General features: G+C 30.2%; 1 protein-coding gene across 1 annotated transcript; it reads left to right on the top strand.

The window, feature by feature from the left end:
• The first annotated feature begins 19946 nt into the window (after positions 1–19946).
• LOC139840389 (protein FAR1-RELATED SEQUENCE 11-like) lies at positions 19947–21127 on the top strand. The gene is made up of 3 exons (XM_071830660.1): positions 19947–20307; positions 20468–20728; positions 20826–21127. Exons 1-3 carry the CDS (start codon positions 19947–19949, stop codon positions 21125–21127), a joined length of 924 nt encoding a protein of 307 aa, XP_071686761.1.
• Positions 21128–21373: the final 246 nt, after the last annotated feature.

Raw genomic sequence — 21373 nt, 5'->3', positions numbered from 1 at the left:
CTGACGCCACTCTATTGAAGACATGCAACTAAAAAAAAAGGGGTTATGCACCGCCCTCACTAAAACAAACGGCCGATCAAGAAGTATCAATCTCACTATCTTCATAATCTTTTCTTTTCTATTCTCTTTTATATTTTTTCTATTTATTCGGACGTCACAAACATCTATATAATTTTTTATATTTTTTTCTTCTTTTTAATCTTTTCTTTTCTATTGTCGTGATTTAAAAACCTACTCCAATAATATCGGCGTGGGGCTGAGCCGCCTAGCTTGACTAGGTTCCAAACCCCGAAAAAAAGAGAGAATATAGTCAAAATCTTATTTGCAGTGTTGATGAAGATTGTTATCGTCGACAAAGTTCCTTGCCCAAGTCCTGCTCAATCCTTAGGCAAAGCAAATGCCACGACGTAGAAAAAAAAGACGTTACGGAAAAGGAAACGCAATCAAACAAGACACAACGATATCAGCGAAATCAGTCAATTTAGTGCAACAAATAGGGAAAAAAAGTTTCTTTTATTTCTTTATTTTTATTGTTTTCTCTCCAGTCCGAACTTTCGCGATTTCACCGTTCAGACTGCGGGGGAGTGTTAGATAATAGTTCGGCCCAAGTCCGATATGTGGGCTTGGGTCCGGTAGGGTTCTTAGCATTCTCGGGTTTGTATCCCTATATATATCGTATCAATAATAAAGTCATATTTACGGGGTTTTATCATTCAACACTTTCTTCATTTCCTTATCTTGAAATATTGTCTTTAAATAATGGCAAAATGAGCAGCCTGAGATTAATGTAAGATATAATCGAAAGTTAAATTTTAATTTTTCCAATTCATAATATAAACCCTAAACGAAATTCAAGCAATTAAGAAATCACAATTAATTTTTAGTAAACAATCAATAACTGAGAACAAAAGCATATAGATTGATATGGATCATAGTTATGAACTGATAATCAAACCGGTAATCGAATGCTTCGTCAAAAGAGTTTTTGCTGGCTCACCGTATTTTGTCACATACGTAGGTTCGGTCCTTTAAGGCCTATTAGAGCTCTCTTCAACCAGGTCTTCAAATGCTGCCTTATTAGGGGCTTTCTTTAGTGGCCCCTCTGGAGGGCACATCAAAGAATGGAAAGAAAGCAAATGAAAACTAAATTCTGTTCGGACGGACCGATCCTTATACAAAAATAATGATGTTAAGTGTGAAGACCCGTCCTAATCCATCCGGACGAAGTCCATATCAATTATAAACGATTCACAACAGTTGATTACATCACGAGGTATTTGACCTCTATATGATACATTTTACAAACATTGCATTCGTTTTTGAAAAGACAATCTTTCAATACAACGAAAGTTGACGGCATGCATACCATTTTATAATATATCTAACTATAATTGATTTAATAATAATCTTGATGATCTCAACGACTCGAATGCAACGTCTTTTGAAATATGTCATGAATGATTCCAATTAATATCTTTAAAATGAGCAATTTTACAGCGGAAGATTTCTTTCGTACCTGAGAATAAACATGCTTTAAAGTGTCAACCAAAAGGTTGGTGAGTTCATTAGTTTAACATAAATAACCATTATCATCATTTTAATAGACCACAAGATTTCCATATACAGTTCTCATAAATATACGTCCCATGCATAGAGGCAAAATATCATTCATATGGATTGAACACCTGGTAATCGACATTCACAATATGCATATAAGAATATCCCCATCATTCCGGGATCCCCCATCGGACATGATATAAATTTTGAAGTACTAAAGCATCCAGTACTTTGGATGAGGCTTGTTGGGCCCGATAGATCTATCTTTAGAGTTCGCGTCAATTAGGGTGTCTGTTCCCTAATTCTTCGATTACCAGACTTAATAAAAAGGGGCATATTCGATTTCGATCATTCAGCCATATAATGTAGTTCAATTACTTGTGTCTATTTCGTAAAACAGTTATAAAAAAACATCGCATGTATTCTCAGTCCCAAAAATATATATTGCAAAAGCATTTAAAAAGGGATTAATGAAACTCACCTAATGTATTTTGTAGTAAAAATACATATGAAGACATTTAACATCTGAATAATGCGGGGTTGGCCTCGGATTCACGAACCTACAACATTTGTATCTTTATTAATATACATAGTTGTAATCGAATAAATGTATATATAAATTTATTAGTTGTATACTTTTATATTAATAATTTATATGTTTCATATATTCATATTGGTATATAAAATATTAATTTTCGTTATGTTATATGTATTAAATATATTTTTAACATATATATATATATATATATATATATATATATATATATATATATATATATATATATATATATCATTTGTATGTTAATAATATTATGTATAATAAAACCCAAAATAATATTAATAAGGATTAAAAAAGATAGTAATTATAATACTTAATATTACTAATGAGATATTAATATTAATAATTCTATTAATGATAACAGTAATGATATTAATAATTATACTTGTAAAATATTACTTTTTCTGTTAACAATAGTTATGTTACCGATTGTAGTAATTTACATAATAATACTCGTGATAATACAAATAATACTTATGTTGATATTAACAATTCTATTATTTATAAAAAGATACTTATTTTATTATTTATGATAATAATAATAATTTGTATTACTTCCATAATGATAATATCTTTAACCATAATCTTAATGATGATATTGATTAATGATGATATTAATACCAAAATGGTAAGATTAATAATAATAATAATATTATTAATACTTTTAATAATTATATTGATAATGATTATAATACTTGTACCTATAATAATAATAAATATTATTATCACTAATAATAACAATAACGATAATATTACTAATTAATTTAATGACAATGATAATTATGTCATTAGTAATAACGTTAATAATAATAATACCTATGTTATTAATTATAATAGTAATAATAATAATAATAATAGTGATATTACCTATAATTATGATATTACTAATAATAATTATAATACTAATGTTAGTTACAATTCTAATATTAATCATGACAATAATAATAATAATACAATAATAATAATAATAATAATAGTAATAATAATAATAATACTAATAAATAATAAATAGAAAGGAAACTACCTCATAAATCCTTCATAAAAAGAAATGACCCAAACCATGCTCGAACCCGCAACCTCCCGTTCACCAAACATATCCCTAAACCAGCTAAACCATTCGACTTTTCTGATAAACTCCTATATTAATTATATTTATCCCAAAATGAATCTGTTTCATCTCTTCTTCCATAATTTAGTCGACCAGGATCACATAAGTATACAAATGTTTCACTAGACTTGAAATTTGAAAAAAAAAAAAAATTATAATTAAAAAGAGCGAGTTACCTGGGTAATTGATTTAACTGGAAACAAAATAAAATAAAAAAAAATATATCTGCTGTTCGTAAAAGGGATGAACAACTCAATAGTCGATTTTGATTTATAGATGTTTTTAGCTCATGACTATAACAGAAGATAGGTTATAAATCATTCATGGAATCTTTATGAATCGTTAATTTCAATTAATATAACCTCTAAAACTTTAATTTGATCGAAGAACACAAGTTTGACTTTTGAAATTTAAACTTTGACTCGTAAATTCGAAGTCGATATAAAGAATTGAAACCTGTGATTTTGCAGAAAGGTTGAGTAAAAGTTTCCTAACAAAACTGCATTCTTACTTTTTAAAATGGAATTTGAATTCGAGCTGTTGATTTAAAGTGACAGTGAGCAGAGGTACCGAAGCTGTTGTGGGAGGTTTTATGTTTTCAATTTCGAATTCTTCAGTAATGGTTAGTGGTATTTGATAATAAAATTGACAAGTGGAATGATTTTTCCTAATATTAAAGAGCAATCGTTTGTTTGCAGAGGAGAATGGATCGAAAGAAAAAAAAAATGAGTTTCAAGGACAGAATAGAAAAAAAAAATAAACATGTTGCTATCTCACAGTATATGATTTGTACCATTTAGATTCGAGCTGTAATAATCTAAACAAGAAACAACAAATTTACAATAGTGATAGCTACTAGAAAACATAATTGAATCCAAAGAAAATCGTACGATTGATTTCTATATAAAAATTATTAATATTTAATAATTATAATTATGTTAATAATAATAATCTAAATACAATAATAATTAATAATAATAATAATAATATTACAAAAAAGAATAATTTTCACTAATGCTACTAATAATTATAATAATAATAATAATTAATAATGATACTAATAATAATCAAATGATAATAATAATAATAATAATAATAATAATAATAATAATAATAATAATAATAATAATAATAATAATAATAATAATAATAATAATAATAATACTAATGTTAATGATCATATAATGTATTATTTTCTAATAATAATAATGATCATAATTATAATTATGAATATAAAATTCTAATATTAATAATAATAGAATTAATTTTATCATTTATAATAATATCAAATGCTACAGTGTAATAGCAAATATTGATATGATAGTATTAATAATAAAGCTAATAGAAATTTTAAATTAAAAAATAAGTTTAATAATCTTAATAATAATTACAGGAATAATAATAATATTATTAATGATACTCACAATAATGCTAATTAAGCTAGTATTAATGTTATTAGTAATGATGATAATTTTTACATATTAAACATCATATCTATATCTATATGTTATATATATGATAATATTATTAATATTGATATTGTTAACAATATCTAATTTAATAAAAGTAATAACATTAACAGTATTTTAATTTGCAGTTATAATTAATATGTTAACACTACATATTATTAATCATATAATATTTATACCCGTCTTTTATATTTATATTCTAGTATACATATCATATTAGTTATATATATATATATATATATATATATATATATATATATATATATATATATATATATATATATATATATATATATATATATATATATATATATATATATATATAGTTTTATTCTAATAACCACATTATTATTTGGTATATTATTTTACATATCTAATTCAAATGATTAGATTATATTGTACTATTTCTATTTATTATTATATGTATACATTCATTTATATTTACATATTTAATTACACAATTATTCGTGAATCGTCAGGAATGGTCGAAGGTAATTGAATACATAACATAGTTTCAAAATTTTCGAGACTCAACCTTATAGACTTTGCTTAACGTATCGAAATCATATAAAGATTAAAGTTTAAATTTGGTCGGAAATTCCCGGGTCATCACATTAAGCAGCCTTATTGTTTCTCTTAGATAGAAACAATGCTACCAACAAACAAGTGCAGTTACAACAACCCCAGTGTTTCTTTGACGATAGAAGGGAAATGAGATAATGGTTGACCTTTCCATTCCTTCCTAACTAGTCTCATAAAACAACCCTACATTGATCCATCGAAGCAAGATCAATGAGATAAGGATTGCCCTTACAAACACGCTAGAGCAACTGGTTGACTTTATTCCCCGCTTTGCAGCTGCTGGAGACTTGGTCATATTTGAGTCTTTTGTTGTACTGATTGATGCTATGGGACAGTTAGTGTAATGACCCGGAATTTTCTGACCAAATTATACTTATGAGATTAATATTTACATAAATTAAACCACACCAACATGATAAGCAATCCAAATTGTTGAGACTTGTGTTTTTGAAAAGAGTTTTACACAACGTTTGACTGTCCAATATGACCGATGATATCACGAACTATATAACATACGATAATTATACGTTTGTGTATATATATGTATTTATATATATTTAACATGATCTAAGGATGGTTTAACATCTCATTGTGTACTAATGACAATGAGTTATAAGTATATTTTGAAACTACTAACTTAAGTTTTCAAAACGATAACTATACGTAACATTCTTTGATATATATACTTATAATCTATAATGCTTATACATGTATCGTATATATAATGTATTTAATCACTTTTTAAGGACTTAAATACATAAAACAATATAAGTATATTCACAAAAGATAGCTATATTTGAATTCTCGTTCCGTTTCCTCAAGATTTCTATACGTATATCTAGGGTATATGTACCCGTATCATACCCAGCTTCTATACGTATTTACTATTAGTATATACACATCAAATCAACATCCTAATCAACATTATTACTGCCTTAGATATGAGGTAACTAGGATTTGTCAAGTAGTATGAATTATTAGTAAGAAAACAAAATTAGGAATCCTTTTCTTTTTTATAAACTAAAAACGTTTTTATAAATGAACACCATTTCTTCACTCCATTTTCTCATACCTACACCATCATTTCTCTCTCAAAATACTCCTAACTTCATACTTGATCATCTCCAAGCATTTTCCCTATCATTTAGCTTCAATTACAAGCCTTAAACACCATAAGAAAACTCTTTCAAGAACATATCAAAATAACCACCCATTTGAAGAAGTTTACTTCCAACCTTTTGATCTAACTCCACCACTCTTTGATTCCAAGATTATTTCTTATCTTTTGCAGTAACTTTGTCCAGGTAACTTGAGGTAGTAACCTTGTTCATAATCTTATTCAATTGATATTCATATAGCTGTCTTATTTTGTGGTATAAAATTTTTACAACAAGAACATAGTTTGAATGATTTCAAACTTGTTCGTAAATAGTTTGAATGATTTCAAACTTGTTCGTAAACTAAATAGATCCTTCTAACTTGACTTTTAAAATACTTCAAGACCTGTAATATATCATAATGATATGCTAACCTAACAAGATATAACTTGGTTTTACAAAGAACATCTTAAAAAGTGAATCTACGTTGTCGGAGTGCAACCGGGGGCTGTTTTGGGTTGGATAATTAAAAACCATCTTGAACTTTGAATTGGAAGTTCATGTTCTGGAAAAATGATATTTCTTATGAATATGTTAACACATAAAAATTTCATGGTTTAACTCAAAGTGTAAGTATTTTTAGAAAAATGATCATTAAATGTTGTTTTTATGATGGAAAATGATCACTTTCATAAGTTTCACCAAAGTTTGACCTATAACCTATGATTTTGAATACAAACTAAGGTATTTTCAGTTCATATACTTAAAATTTGACTCGATCCAAGGAAGTGGCAAGTTGAACCAATAAAAACGGAGTTGTAATGAAGAAACTACGACTAAAACAAGATTGGGTATCCGAAGCTAGTTTAGCTACGAAAATATTTGGAGAAAAAGTAAATTAATGATATCTTTTCTAATTAATATGATATTTTATATATAATTACTTATGATTTGATTTTATATATTTCAGGACCACCCGTAAACAACACGAGAAGATTAATCATAAGACCTCATGATTGTACGCAACACGTCATTTGACAACACGGTACTTTATGTACGCAACACGTCATTTGACAACATGGTACCATGGGTCGAGATTAATTCTGATCAATACGAATACGATGGGGTCTTTATTTATTTTATTTAAGCAACTAATTGTGGACCACTAACATCGGACTGCTAACTACGGACTAAGAAAATATTAAAAGTATTAAAAGTATATATATATGTAACGATTACTTAAAAAGAAAATATGTTGATATATTATATATATGGTTAGGTTCGTGATATCTATCGAAGACCAAGTCGAATTAAATACCTTCAAGGAAAAAGTGAGTTTCATTTGCTCCCTTTTTAATTGCTTTTGCAATATATATTTTTGGACTGAGAATACATGCGCTGCTTTTATAAATGTTTACAAAATAGACACAAGTACTTAAAAATATATTCTACGTTGAGTTGTACCACTGGCATATTTCCCTGTAGCTTGGTAACTACTATTTACATGGGTATTGTAAACGCGAATCCTGTTGATAAATTTATCGGGCCTGACAACCCCAACCGGACTGGACGACCAGTATTCAACGGTTGCACAGTACTTCATTTTGGTGACTACACTTGGTACGGTGTAGTGAGATTTCATAATAAAGGGAATATGCGACGTTGATTAAATGTTAAGTATGGTTACCAAGTGCTCAACCACTTAGAATGCTTTACATACACTTGCGAGTGTATTATGTTTATGATTATGAAATCTTGTGGTCTATTAACATATTGAAATGATTGTTATGATAAACCTATGAACTCACCAACCTTTTGGTTGACACTTTAAAGCATGTTTATTTTCAGGTATGAATTAAGTCTTCCGCTGTGCATTTGCTCAATATAAGGACATTACTTGGAGCCGATCATCGCAATGGGACCAAATGTTGATGACTTCATCCAGGTGGATTAGGACGGGTCCTTTCAGTTGGTATCAGAGCGGTGGTCGTAGCGAACCAGGTCTTGCATTAGTGTGTCTAACTAGTAGTTGTTAGGATGCATTAATGAGTCTGGACTTCGACCGTGTCTATATGTCAAAAGTTTTGCTTATCATTTCTAGTCAGAAATCATCTGCTTATCTTCCTTAGGAAATTACCTGCTTATCATTCATAAGTCTAGACACGTTTTACTGCATTTACTGCATTTACTGCATTGATAGTGTATAGACGAATTCTTATCTTAGCATATCTGTTATTGAGAACTTTGACTGATATCTTTTCAAAGATTCTCCGTAATTTACGGGATTTTGGTATTATATATACATATGTAAATTATGTATTGAAGAGTACCAAATCTAACTCCTATAATCTATTCCATACCAAAAATTCATTTTCCCCATTATACAAGATGGATTCCGCATCTAGTTCGAATTCTTCAGATTCTGACAGTTATGCCGATATGGATCTCCATTCGGGCTCCGAAAGCAGCGTCACCGGAATGGATCAACCAATTTCCCACCATCTATTCTGGATGAATTGGGGATTGGTTCGTAATATACTAAATCACTGGAGACAAGAAGAAGGTGATCCATTCCATCCACCAAATTGCCCTCTTGGCGATGAACCTGAAGCACTTACCGGCGAACCTATTCGAAACATCATTTTCTTTCTCATTTATAGAGTATCTCGTCATGATTATATAATATCCCATATTACAAATCTTGTTCATTCGCTCGCTCCAACCGCCAATCATCCCGGTGTACTAGCAGAAGTTAACGAACTTCGCGCTCGCGTGACGGCTTTGGAGAACATGGTGCGAAGGTTGCAAACACCAGCAGCAGCACCAGCAGCATAATCAGCACCACCATCAATAACATCAACAATACCATCATCACTACTAACAAACAACATCCGCATCACACGTCTCGACATCATAATCTGTCCCACAAACATCAACATCATACGCACCATAGATACCAAGGAGTACCAACAATAATGAACGATGAAGTATTGATCCATAACTTCATTGATATTCTGCGAAGAATATGTGGTTTCAAAAAGTTTTAGAGATTTCTTATTCTAGCTCAAACCGAAAAGCAAATGAGATTAATATCATATTAACTCATTAAATTCATGATTTCATCTGAAGAAAATATATATGTATATATGTTTTCATAAAGATTGTAATTAAAAGTTCTTTTGTACAAAATATTAATGGTGAAATTTTTTTTTTTAACGGGTAGGTAATACCCGAGGAATAATTAGATTTCATCTTAATAAGTTACATTGTACATTCGTCGAAGCTGATTCAACAGTCATTTACTATCCTACTTACAACCATTGATATACGTATCCGTTCACCGCAGAATAACAATTTTCATTCAATTTCATATTTGGATTTTGACTTCCCAGAATCCAACAAGTGGCATATGAAGAAAACATATGACAAAATAAAATCGGTTAGAAATAAACAAATTAACTATGAAAAATTTTGTTAAGAATCCACGCTAACTGTTCCAGCTAACTGTTCCTAGCTAACTGATTACATTTTATTTATCACAGTTTATTTATCGCAATTTAATTATCGCACTTTTATTTATCGTCATTTAATTTCTGTAATTATTTTACGCACTTTAAATATCGGGACACGTATACAATGTTTTGACATATCATATCGACGCATCTATATATATTATTTGGAATCACCATAGACACTCTATATGCAGTAATGATCGAGTTCTCTATACAGGGTTGAGGTTGATTCTACAATAATATATATAGTTTGAGTTGTGATCGAGTCTGAGACGTATACGGGTCACGACACGTATTAATTAATTCGTATATTATATATTAAACTATATATGAATTATTGGACTGTTACCGTGGACTATCGACTGTGGACTAATGACATTGGACAATTAAAATGAATTAAAATATTGATTATAACATATGAAACTAAACATTTCTTCAAGATTGCCACTTGATTTCATCTTAAACCTCATTGTATCTCGACGATTACAATCAGCATTCAAATCTATCATGATTCTTAAAAACACCTCAATCGAGAGGATAAACCAACCGCACTTCATCTACGGAAGAAAAGATTGATGCATATAGTTATGCACCTGAAAAATCCTCGGAAACTGAGTAAATGTTTGACACGTATCTGTTCTAGTTCCTTTGACATTGTTATTACCGAAGATCGTTTTGCAATCCCTTTCCAAAGTAGTTAATTTTGTCACAGCTCCAGCAAGTCAACTCCGACTTTTCATCCGAAACAACTTTATTATAACCGCGATATATATGTGTAGTCTTTATTGTTACTGGGGAACCTTTTATATTCCACAATATTACCATCAGCGATTAATCATTCTAAAAACACAATTCTCCTGAAACTACCTCGGTTTGATAATCGATGACCCAGATCAGTTAACTTTGAAAATGCTGACGAAGCAGCATGTTGTAGATGATCTTAATGGCCAAAAGTTTGATGATAAAGAAAGGAGTGTTAGGAACGCTCGATAGAAAATTTAGTACCGAAAAGCGAATTATGCGAAACTATGAAGAAAGCCGTGGACAAATCACAAAGAATAAGTTTGCCTTCAAAGAATCCAAATGATTCTGTGCCTGCTGAAATCGTTAGCAAACATCTTATTTCTCATTCTAAACCTTCACAGACAAATCTTCTTCATCATCCATTGATATTAGAAATTATAAGATATTCACGTATGTTCTATTATAAATATCCTCCATATTTCTGGCGATAATTTCACAACTATTCTTATCTGAGATCATTTATCTCTCCGTAATATCTGCAACATAAAAGAAACTGTGTTAGTTTCTAAATTCTGAAACCTTCGAGTTTAAAATATGAATGTTTTGAAGTAGTGTTGGGAACTGAAGCATGGATTAGTATAATATAATGACACTTGATCAACGTCATTATATTACAGTAAGTCATGGTGAGTTTCTAATGAAGCATGATGATTCACAGTACCGTCATCATGTGTCATTTAAATGACTCTTACATTCTATTTAATCTCTAAACATATCAAGAGAATATTTTTCTGGATGACTCGGTCTTCTCTAGGGTATTCTGGTAATTTAACAAATCAAAATCGTTCTATTACCATTTTCTTCTTAGAGCATTAGCTATGTTCATTCTGAATTTCATATCTACGAATTCCGGACCATTACTCGCTTGACTCGAAGTCGGGAAGAGAAAACGAAAGCATGAAGCTCCGAAAAATAATGAAGAATATAAACTCCGATAATAACCCCGAAATTACAAACCGTGTATATCGATGCAGATAGCAATATAGAGACACGGGAGAATTAGAAACACTATAAACACAAGAGTATAGTAGAAGTAAATAGATTATTCTGGTGGTAGATGAAAAAGAAGAATGACAGATATAAAAGTTAGGAGTATATCAAGAATCAGGACTGGATGGAGCATATTGATGAATGCTTTAAAGTAAGAATCAAGGGAGAAAGAATAAAAGGTGTGAGTCATGGAAAATAAGGAAACGAAGGGGTGAATTTATAGTGAAATATTCGACAGAGCAATCGAAACAGATTATTGCATATAATCAAAGAAGATCCTGATTTCCTTAATCACCAAAGAACCAAATCTTATTACGTAAGATTCTCTTTAAATTTCTTAAATCCCGGAAATCAATCATAACTACGTCATCGGTTAAGACGAATATATTTTACTCATCTCACTCTTTTACGATAGTCTCATTTATATTCTTCGCATAATCGAATCGTTTTATCTACATTACTCAATGATGATAAAACTCCATTATCACCTTATATTTGTCATGAAAACCTTCTTATTGTTATCCATAACAACCTCTATCAAATTTCGGGGACGAAATTTCTTTAACGGGTAGGTACTGTAATGACCCGGAATTTTCCGACCAAATTATACTTATGAGATTAATATTTACATAAATTAAACCACACCAACATGATAAACAATCCAAATTGTTGAGACTTGTGTTTTTGAAAAGAGTTTTACACAACGTTTGACTGTCCAATATGACCGATGATATCACGAACTATATAACATACGATAATTATACGTTTGTGTATATATATGTATTTATATATATTTAACATGATCTAAGGATGGTTTAACATCTCATTGTGTACTAATGACAATGAGTTATAAGTATATTTTGAAACTACTAACTTAAGTTTTCAAAACGATAACTATACGTAACATTCTTTGATATATATACTTATAATCTATAATGCTTATACATGTATCGTATATATAATGTATTTAATCAATTTTTAAGGACTTAAATACATAAAACAATATAAGTATATTCACAAAAGATAGCTATATTTGAATTCTCGTTCCGTTTCCTCAAGATTTCTATACGTATATCTAGGGTATATGTACCCGTATCATACCCAGCTTCTATACGTATTTACTATTAGTATATACACATCAAATCAACATCCTAATCAACATTATTACTGCCTTAGATATGAGGTAACTAGGATTTGTCAAGTAGTATGAATTATTAGTAAGAAAACAAAATTAGGAATCCTTTTCTTTCTTTATAAACTAAAAACGTTTTTATAAATGAACACCATTTCTTCACTCCATTTTCTCATACCTACACCCTCATTTCTCTCTCAAAATACTCCTAACTTCATACTTGATCATCTCCAAGTATTTTTCCCATCATTTAGCTTCAATTACAAGCCTTAAACACCATAAGAAAACTCTTTCAAGAACATATCAAAATAACCACCCATTTGAAGAAGTTTACTTCCAACCTTTTGATCTAACTCCACCACTCTTTGATTCCAAGATTATTTTTTATCTTTTGAAGTAACTTTGTCCAAGTAACTTGAGGTAGTAACCTTGTTCATAATCTTATTCAATTCATATTCATATAGCTGTCTTATTTTGTGGTATAAAATTTTAACAACAAGAACATAGTTTGAATGATTTCAAACTTGTTCGCAAACTAAATAGATCCTTCTAATTTGACTTTTAAAATAATTCAAGACCTGTAATATATCATAATGATATGCTAACCTAACAAGATATAACTTGGTTTTACAAAGAACATCTTAAAAACTGAATCTACGTCGTCGGAGTGCAACCGGGGGCTGTTTTGGGTTGGATAATTAAAAACCATCTTGAACTTTGAATTGGAAGTTCATGTTCTGGAAAAATGATATTTCTTATGAATATGTTAACACATAAAAATTTCATGGTTTAACTCAAAGTGTAAGTATTTTTAGAAAAATGATCATTAAATGTTGTTTTTATGATGGAAAATGATCACTTTCATAAGTTTCACCAAAGTTTGACCTATAACCTATGATTTCGAATACAAACTAAGGTATTTTCAGTTAATATTCTTAAAATTTGACTCGATCCAAGGAAGTGGCAAGTTGAACCAACAAAAACGGAGTTGTAATGAAGAAACTACGACTAAAACAAGATTGGGTATCCGAAGCTAGTTTAGCTACGAAAATATTTGGAGAAAAAGTAAATTAATCATATCTTTTCTAATTAATATGATATTTTATATATAATTACTTATGATTTGATTTTATATATTTCAGGACCACCCGTAAACAACACGAGAAGATTAATCATAAGACCTCATGATTGTACGCAACACGTCATTTGACAACACGGTACTTTATGTACGCAACACGTCATTTGACAACATGGTACCATGGGTTGAGATTAATTCTGATCAATACGAATACGATGTGGTCTTTATTTATTTTATTTAAGCAGCTAATTGTGGACCACTAACATCAGACTGCTAACTACGGACTAAGAAAATATTAAAAGTATTAAAAGTATATATATATATGTAACGATTACTTAAAAAGAAAATATGTTGATATATTATATATATGGTTAGGTTCGTGATATCTATCGGAGACCAAGTCGAATTAAATACCTTCAAGGCAAAAGTGAGTTTCATTTGCTCCCTTTTTAATTGCTTTTGCAATATATATTTTTGAGCTGAGAATACATGCGCTGCTTTTATAAATGTTTACAAAATAGACACAAGTACTTAAAAATATATTCTACGTTGAGTTGTACCACTGGCATATTTCCCTGTAGCTTGGTAACTACTATTTACATGGGTATTGTAAACGCGAATCCTGTTGATAGATCTATCGGGCCTGACAACCCCAACCGGACTGGACGACCAGTATTCAACGGTTGCACAGTACTTCGTTTTGGTGACTAAACTTGGTACGGTGTAGTGAGATTTCATAATAAAGGGAATATGCGACGTTGATTAAATGTTAAGTATGGTTACCAAGTGCTCAACCACTTAGAATGCTTTACATACACTTGCGAGTGTATTATGTTTATGATTATGAAATCTTGTGGACTATTAACATATTGAAATGATTGTTATGATAAACCTATGAACTCACCAACCTTTTGGTTGACACTTTAAAGCATGTTTATTCTCAGGTATGAATTAAGTCTTCCGCTGTGCATTTGCTCAATATAAGAACATTACTTGGAGCCGATCATCGCAATGGGACCAAATGTTGATGACTTCGTCCAGGTGGATTAGGACGGGTCCTTTCAGTTAGTTTCAGCTACTGTTCGTGATGATTATATATATATATATATATATATATATATATATATAATATTTGAGCCTTTTGCGGTACTGAATGTTGCTCTGGGGCAATTAGTTTCAGCTACTGCTCGTGATGATTATATATATATATATATATATATATATATATATATATATATATATATATATATATATATATATATATATATATATATATATATATATATATATATATATATATATATATATATGCACACACACACATACATGTTTTAATCAAGAGGAAAACACTTTATTTGGGGAAGGGGGAGGGGGGGGGTGGAGAGAAATAATTTTTTTTTAATTTTATAACTTTTTTTCAAACATAAAGATCACATGAAAATATGAACATTTAAAAAAGACATTTTGTAATAAATGTTATTACTTTGGCGGGAAAACACTCGAAGAAATAAATGATAACATGCATCATATGTAATGTTTTTATTAAAGTATTTTTTAAGATGTTAGAAATTAGGGTTTAGAAATTAGGGTTCGGAAATTAGGGTTTAGACTTCAGGGATTAGATTGAATTTTTAACACTAACGGTTTAGAGTTTAGGGTTTATGGTATTGGGTTTAGGGATTAAGCCCAAAACACTAAACCCAAAACAATAAACACTAAACCCTAAACTCTAAATCGGGCTAAATTTTGAAGAAAAATAACTTCACACAAGATGAAAATAAAACGATGAAAAAATAAACTTTAATTAAAACATTACTCATGATGAATGTTATAATTTATTTCTTCGAACGTTTTCCCGCAAAAATAATAACATTTGTCACAAAATGTCTTTTTTAAATGTTCATATTTTCATGTGATACGATCTTAATGTTTGAAAAAAAAAATTAAAAACAAAAAAAATTACTTCTCCCCAAAAAGAAAAAATTATGTCGTTGGTACCTGTGGTTTGTTCATTTTTTCATCACAACACCTAAACTTTATTGGCACCTATGGTTTCATTAAATTACCTAATTAGTACCCCAGCTAACGGCCTTTATTTTCAAAGGTTAACCCCTCCACATGTGCCACACATGTGAGGGTAGTCTCGTCCTTTTATTTAATTTTCTTCCCAAATTGATAGCCCCAAATCAATGAGCCTGAAAAACCTAATTCCTCATTCGTCTCAAAGAAGCATGAGTAAAAATGAAATCACAATTCAAAAAGACAAACACAAATTCATTTTATTTAGTACTTATAATTCAGTAAACAAATTCATGATTATTCAGTGCTCTGTTCACGTTTCATGTTCATCATCATCTAAATTTCGAAATCAAAAATTGATGAATCTCAACTCTAATTGATTACATAAATTCATACTACATCATATTCCTAAGCTTCGTTTATCATTAGTTTCGATTAACATCAACTGATTTGCAGATTTTCGACCCGTGTTCTTCATTAACCGAAAACATTAAAAATCGAGGACTTTCGATCGTTCTGGAATGATTTTGAGAAATGTAAAAATGTAGAAGTGTTCACAATCTCATCATGAAACTCTCTGCAAAATATCAGGTCCAGACATGAAGAATCGAGCTCGAATTTTTCAGTCAAAGTTCGCTACAAAAGTCAACTATTTCTTCTTCATTAAAATTCGAAGTTGATATGGTGATTCTAGCTATTCTGATGATCAACGAGTATCAGGTATATGATTTACAACAATTTTGGTGAAGGAAACAAGGACTAAAAACAAGCAGATCGAAAAATTAATTTCAAGTTCATGAAGATGAACTTCGCTACTGTTCTTCATCAATTGCATGGCTTCTGTTTTCAACAGGTTAGTTATATTACGTTTTCAGCATCATGTTCTTATTTAGTCTTCACATCCTATATAGACTTTTACATCATATTATGTGTTTTCTGACTATTATCAATGTCGTGTATAGGTGATGATTGTGTATCTATATAAAAAGGATGTATAAAGCTCTTGTATCAGTAGCCTGTACATCACGCTTCTTTAATTTGTTAGTTATCTAAATAATATATAATCACTTATTTCTGTATGTTTTTGTTTGTATATTTGTGTCAGCAACATTGCATTGTTGCTCTATGATGGTGATAATTTTTTGATCAGATGAAGAAGGTAAATGAAAGTAATTTATTCCATATGTTTCGATCAAATAAACAGGGCGAGTGAAGGTTATAAATGACCATGAAATTTGTCTATAACATCCATCGTTTTTGTTCGTGTCAACAAAGCCGTAGCATATCTTCTATTAGAAATGTTACACCAGATATGCTTAATGTGATCATGAGTGGATATAGCATATATGAGTAATTTATTTACTTTATAGATTCATCTCTCTCCCTAGAGACGAACGACCCAACAAAAAAGAAACAAATAAAGCAACAATCTTTGTGACTTAAATTCAACGTTTTAATACACCCATCTTCCAACATCATCATCAGGTAATTTCAATTCCTTATTCTCTTCATTACAACATCATCATCAGGTGTTTTTATATGAAGAACATTAAATAAAAAAACGAAATTACCCTCACATGCGTGGCACATGTGAGAGATTAACCCTTAAAAATAAACGGCAGTTAGCTGGGGTACTAACTAGGTAATTTAATGAAACCACATGTACCAACAACGCAAAATTTAAAGTTTAGGTGTTGTGATGGAAAAGTGAACAAACCACAGGTACCAACGGCGTAATTTTTCCCCCCAAAAAAGTGCTTCCTCTTGATGATGACCATATATATATATATATATATATATATATATATATATATATATATATATATATATATATATATATATATATATATATATATATATATATATATATATATATGGTACGTCGGTTTTTAAATCGTTGTTTGGACATCCGCTAGTTGATAGTAAATTGGTGGGATCTTCGATTGGTTATTATGCTGGTCGAACCAAGTTTTAAAACTACCTCTCTCGTATTGGGAAGTTCACGAGCTATGTAAAAGTGAAAGACAAACTGATTAATCCCGGATCTAGGGGCGGATTGTATCTTTGGCTGCAGATTGCTTATGTTTGTTTTAGTCAGCTATGCGTGGTTTTGTTTTAAGTCATTTGGTTTGATTCCGTCTTCATGTAAGTAGCTTTTCGATATTTTTGTTTGCATATCTTTGTTTATGTAGCCTTGCTTAGCTTGTTGGTCGTTTTCTAATTTGTGTTGGGTTGCTATAGCTTGGCTTGGTTTATATGTTTCTTTTCTAGTCGTGAGGTTAGTTGGTGTTTATGTAGTGTTTCTTTGCTTGGCTTGGTTTATGTTTCTTTTCTAGTCGCGAGGTTAGTTGGTATTTTTGTTAACATATATTGTTTTTTTTATCAGTGAACTATTGGTTGAGTGATAAAAAGTTTCAGTTGGTTCTGGGCTCGTATCCTTGAAGAAATAGGTGCAGGTTCAAATCCTTGGGGGAGTTTTCTCCAAGGTTGTGCATCTGGTATCCTTCACTCTGTGCGGACCAAACAATTAACCTAAAACATTTGAGGTACACTTTGCGCGATGAATGCGAGACGTTTCTTCCTAACGGATGTGTGAGTGACAAATGAAAAGACTCGATGTCAAAATTGTGTTCCCAAAAATAGGATTGTTTTTAGTTTCTTAATAAAGATAGTATGGCACGTGACAATAGGCAATTTTAAGAAAAAAGTTCAATTTTTTTTCCTTTTGAAAGGCAGAAAGAGTTCAATTTTAGAATCCCGAGGAGTATATTCATGGGATGTTAACTTTGGTCGTGGATGAAACTCAACCATACATGATCTTTTTCTATTCCAAAAAGGCAAAAAATATCAAACAATCCTTCCGTTATTATCTATAGATTCAAATAGAAAAAAAAAAAAAGAAGACAAAAAAAAAATACTGTTTAATTGGGATATGTATGTAATAAAACCCAACTTTAGGAGTAAATATGTATGACCAGTGCCCAGCAAATAATGCTTTTTTTCTTTTCCTAATACCACTTTTTAAACCTATAAATAATTAATAACTGACAATACACCATACGCAACATTGGTCATGTGGTATGGCATGAAGTGTACAACTCATGTGGCTTGGGATCGATTCCTAGCAACATATATATATTTTTTTCTCAACTATTAGCCTTTACTATCATTTTTCTAACCCTTCATCTTCACTCCATTTGATATTTTTAAAGACATACTTTTTATTTTATAATTCTTCCCTAAACCTTTTTTTTACAATCTTTCTTTCATAACTTTCTTTTTTTTATCCTTACAAAAAGTTTTAAAACCTTCTACCCATATTTAATATTAGGGAAAAGCTAACAAATGCTCTAAGGGCATGAGATAAAAGGTTCAAGATTCCTATCTCAACAATATTACCAAATTAGTAGGATGTGGTTTTCCTTCCTCTTCCATTTATACCCTTATGTAATATTAATAATTAAAATTAATTTTTAGGATTAGTCTGTAACAGAAAAGTGATACTCCCTATTTTTATGTACGACTCAATATACATCAAATTTTAAATTTTTGACTACCATTCAAGGTACAATCCTTTACAATAATTTTTTTAAAGTAACATTGCTTTTGTTATTATATGATCATAATTTCAGCATGATCAGATGACCCAATGTCCACGAGAAAATGAATATTTTGTGTCCTTTCTATCAGCACATTATCATAAGTTTCATGAATATTTACATTCTTACATTTCGTACTTTTAATATAGTACGACTCAATATTCAAGGTACAATCCTTTACATATTTTTTTTTAAAGTAACATTGCTTTTGTTATTATATGATCATAATTTCAGCATGATCAGATGACCCAATGTCCACGAGAAAATGAATATTTTGTGTCCTTTCTACCAGCACATTATCATAAGTTTCATGAATATTTACATTCTTACATTTCGTACTTTTAATATAGTATCATAGGTTTCAAATATACTTTTATATTAGTGAATTGTTCCTAATAACTTATTATGGAGTATATAATTTTCAGAACTTTTGTATCCTTATGAGAAGGGCACCACAAACAATTTTGACTGATCAAGATCAATGGATGACGAACGCAATTGCAAAAGAAATGCCTTTGGCTAAGCATGCATTTTGTATACGGCATATCACCACAAAGTTTAGCAGTTGGTTTATGTCGGTGTTAAGAAGTGAGTATTCAAGTTGGTGTTCAGAATTTTATACTTTATATAAGTTAGACACGGTTGAAGAATTCGAGAAACACTGGCCACTGATTATTGAAAAATATAATCTTTCCAATAATAAGCATGTTGTCGGCTTGTATAAGATAAAGTCATTTTGGGTACCCGCTTATCTTCGTGATTTCTTTTTTGGTGGTATGACAACTACTGGGAGATCAGAAAGTATTAACGCGTTTATAAAAAAATTTATATCGTACGAACATGTCTAAGTGACTTTATTAGACAAGTAAGTATTCACATTTACTTGAATATGTCCGTTTTACATTAGTATTTTACTCAGGATTAGTTATTGTTATACATATTTTTTAGGTTGATCTTGCAGTTGAAGATGTTCAGCAAAAACAAATACATGATACCATGCTCCAGATATATAGGGGGTCGTATTTGAGATCACTTTCACCATTGGAAGAACAAGGTTATCGTTTTTTAACTCCATTTTATTTTAAAAAGTTTCAAGAGCAGTTTGGACTCGCAATGCAATATTCAGTTGAAGGAATTCAATATTCGAGTCATGAAGAAAAAACCGTTAACTTTATTGTCAAACACCAGACAGCTACAAAATTGCATAATGTGATTTGGGATGGTAAGGTGGCTAAAGTGCACATGCAAAAACTTTGAATTTGTTGGCATACTTTGTCGTCACATTTTAAGTGTCTTTATCCATGAGGGTTGCTTCGAAGTTCCTTCCAATTATTGGCATCCACGATGGGGTCGCAAAGATACTCAAGCTGATGAAATATGTTCATCAACTCAAGAAGTTATTGTTGTTGATTCAAACGCTACTTTCAATGATGAGGCTATAGTTGATGCGATTGACTTGGTTCAGTGCCCTATTAAATCAAAAACCAAAGGACGACCCAAACAAAAGAGGATGAAAAGTGAAAAGGAATTGGTAAAACAAAGACGTTGTGGGTTTTGTAGGGGTTTTGGTCACAATATTAACACATGCAAGGAAAGACAAGTTGATGATTTGAACGATTAACAAGAAAAAGAGAATTGATTCAAATTGTGAAGATGTTAACCCAATTTTATCTAAGAAATGTTAGGAGTGTAATTTCATCGTTGAGATTTATATTTTGCTTGGATTTTATGATTGTATCGTTTATATTTCTTTCAACTTATTATTGTTATGGTTTGGGATAATGGATTTAAGTCTTCAAGTTTTTATTTGTGTTACTTTTTGACATGCTATAATTTTTTTGCATGGGTTGTTGTACATAAGGTAAGC

Source organism: Rutidosis leptorrhynchoides, chromosome 4 (genome assembly GCF_046630445.1).
Source record: "Rutidosis leptorrhynchoides isolate AG116_Rl617_1_P2 chromosome 4, CSIRO_AGI_Rlap_v1, whole genome shotgun sequence".
Taxonomy (NCBI): Eukaryota; Viridiplantae; Streptophyta; class Magnoliopsida; order Asterales; family Asteraceae; genus Rutidosis; species Rutidosis leptorrhynchoides.
This window is presented reverse-complemented; position numbering and strand designations above follow the sequence as displayed.

Coding starts and splice junctions, on each gene's coding strand:
- LOC139840389 (XM_071830660.1), top strand. CDS start 19,947: ATGAGAAGGGCACCACAAACAATTTTGACTGATCAAGATCAATGGATG. Junction 20,308..20,467: donor AACTACTGGGAGATCAGAAA/GTATTAACGCGT, acceptor TTGATCTTGCAG/TTGAAGATGTTCAGCAAAAA. Junction 20,729..20,825: donor GCATAATGTGATTTGGGATG/GTAAGGTGGCTA, acceptor GTTGCTTCGAAG/TTCCTTCCAATTATTGGCAT.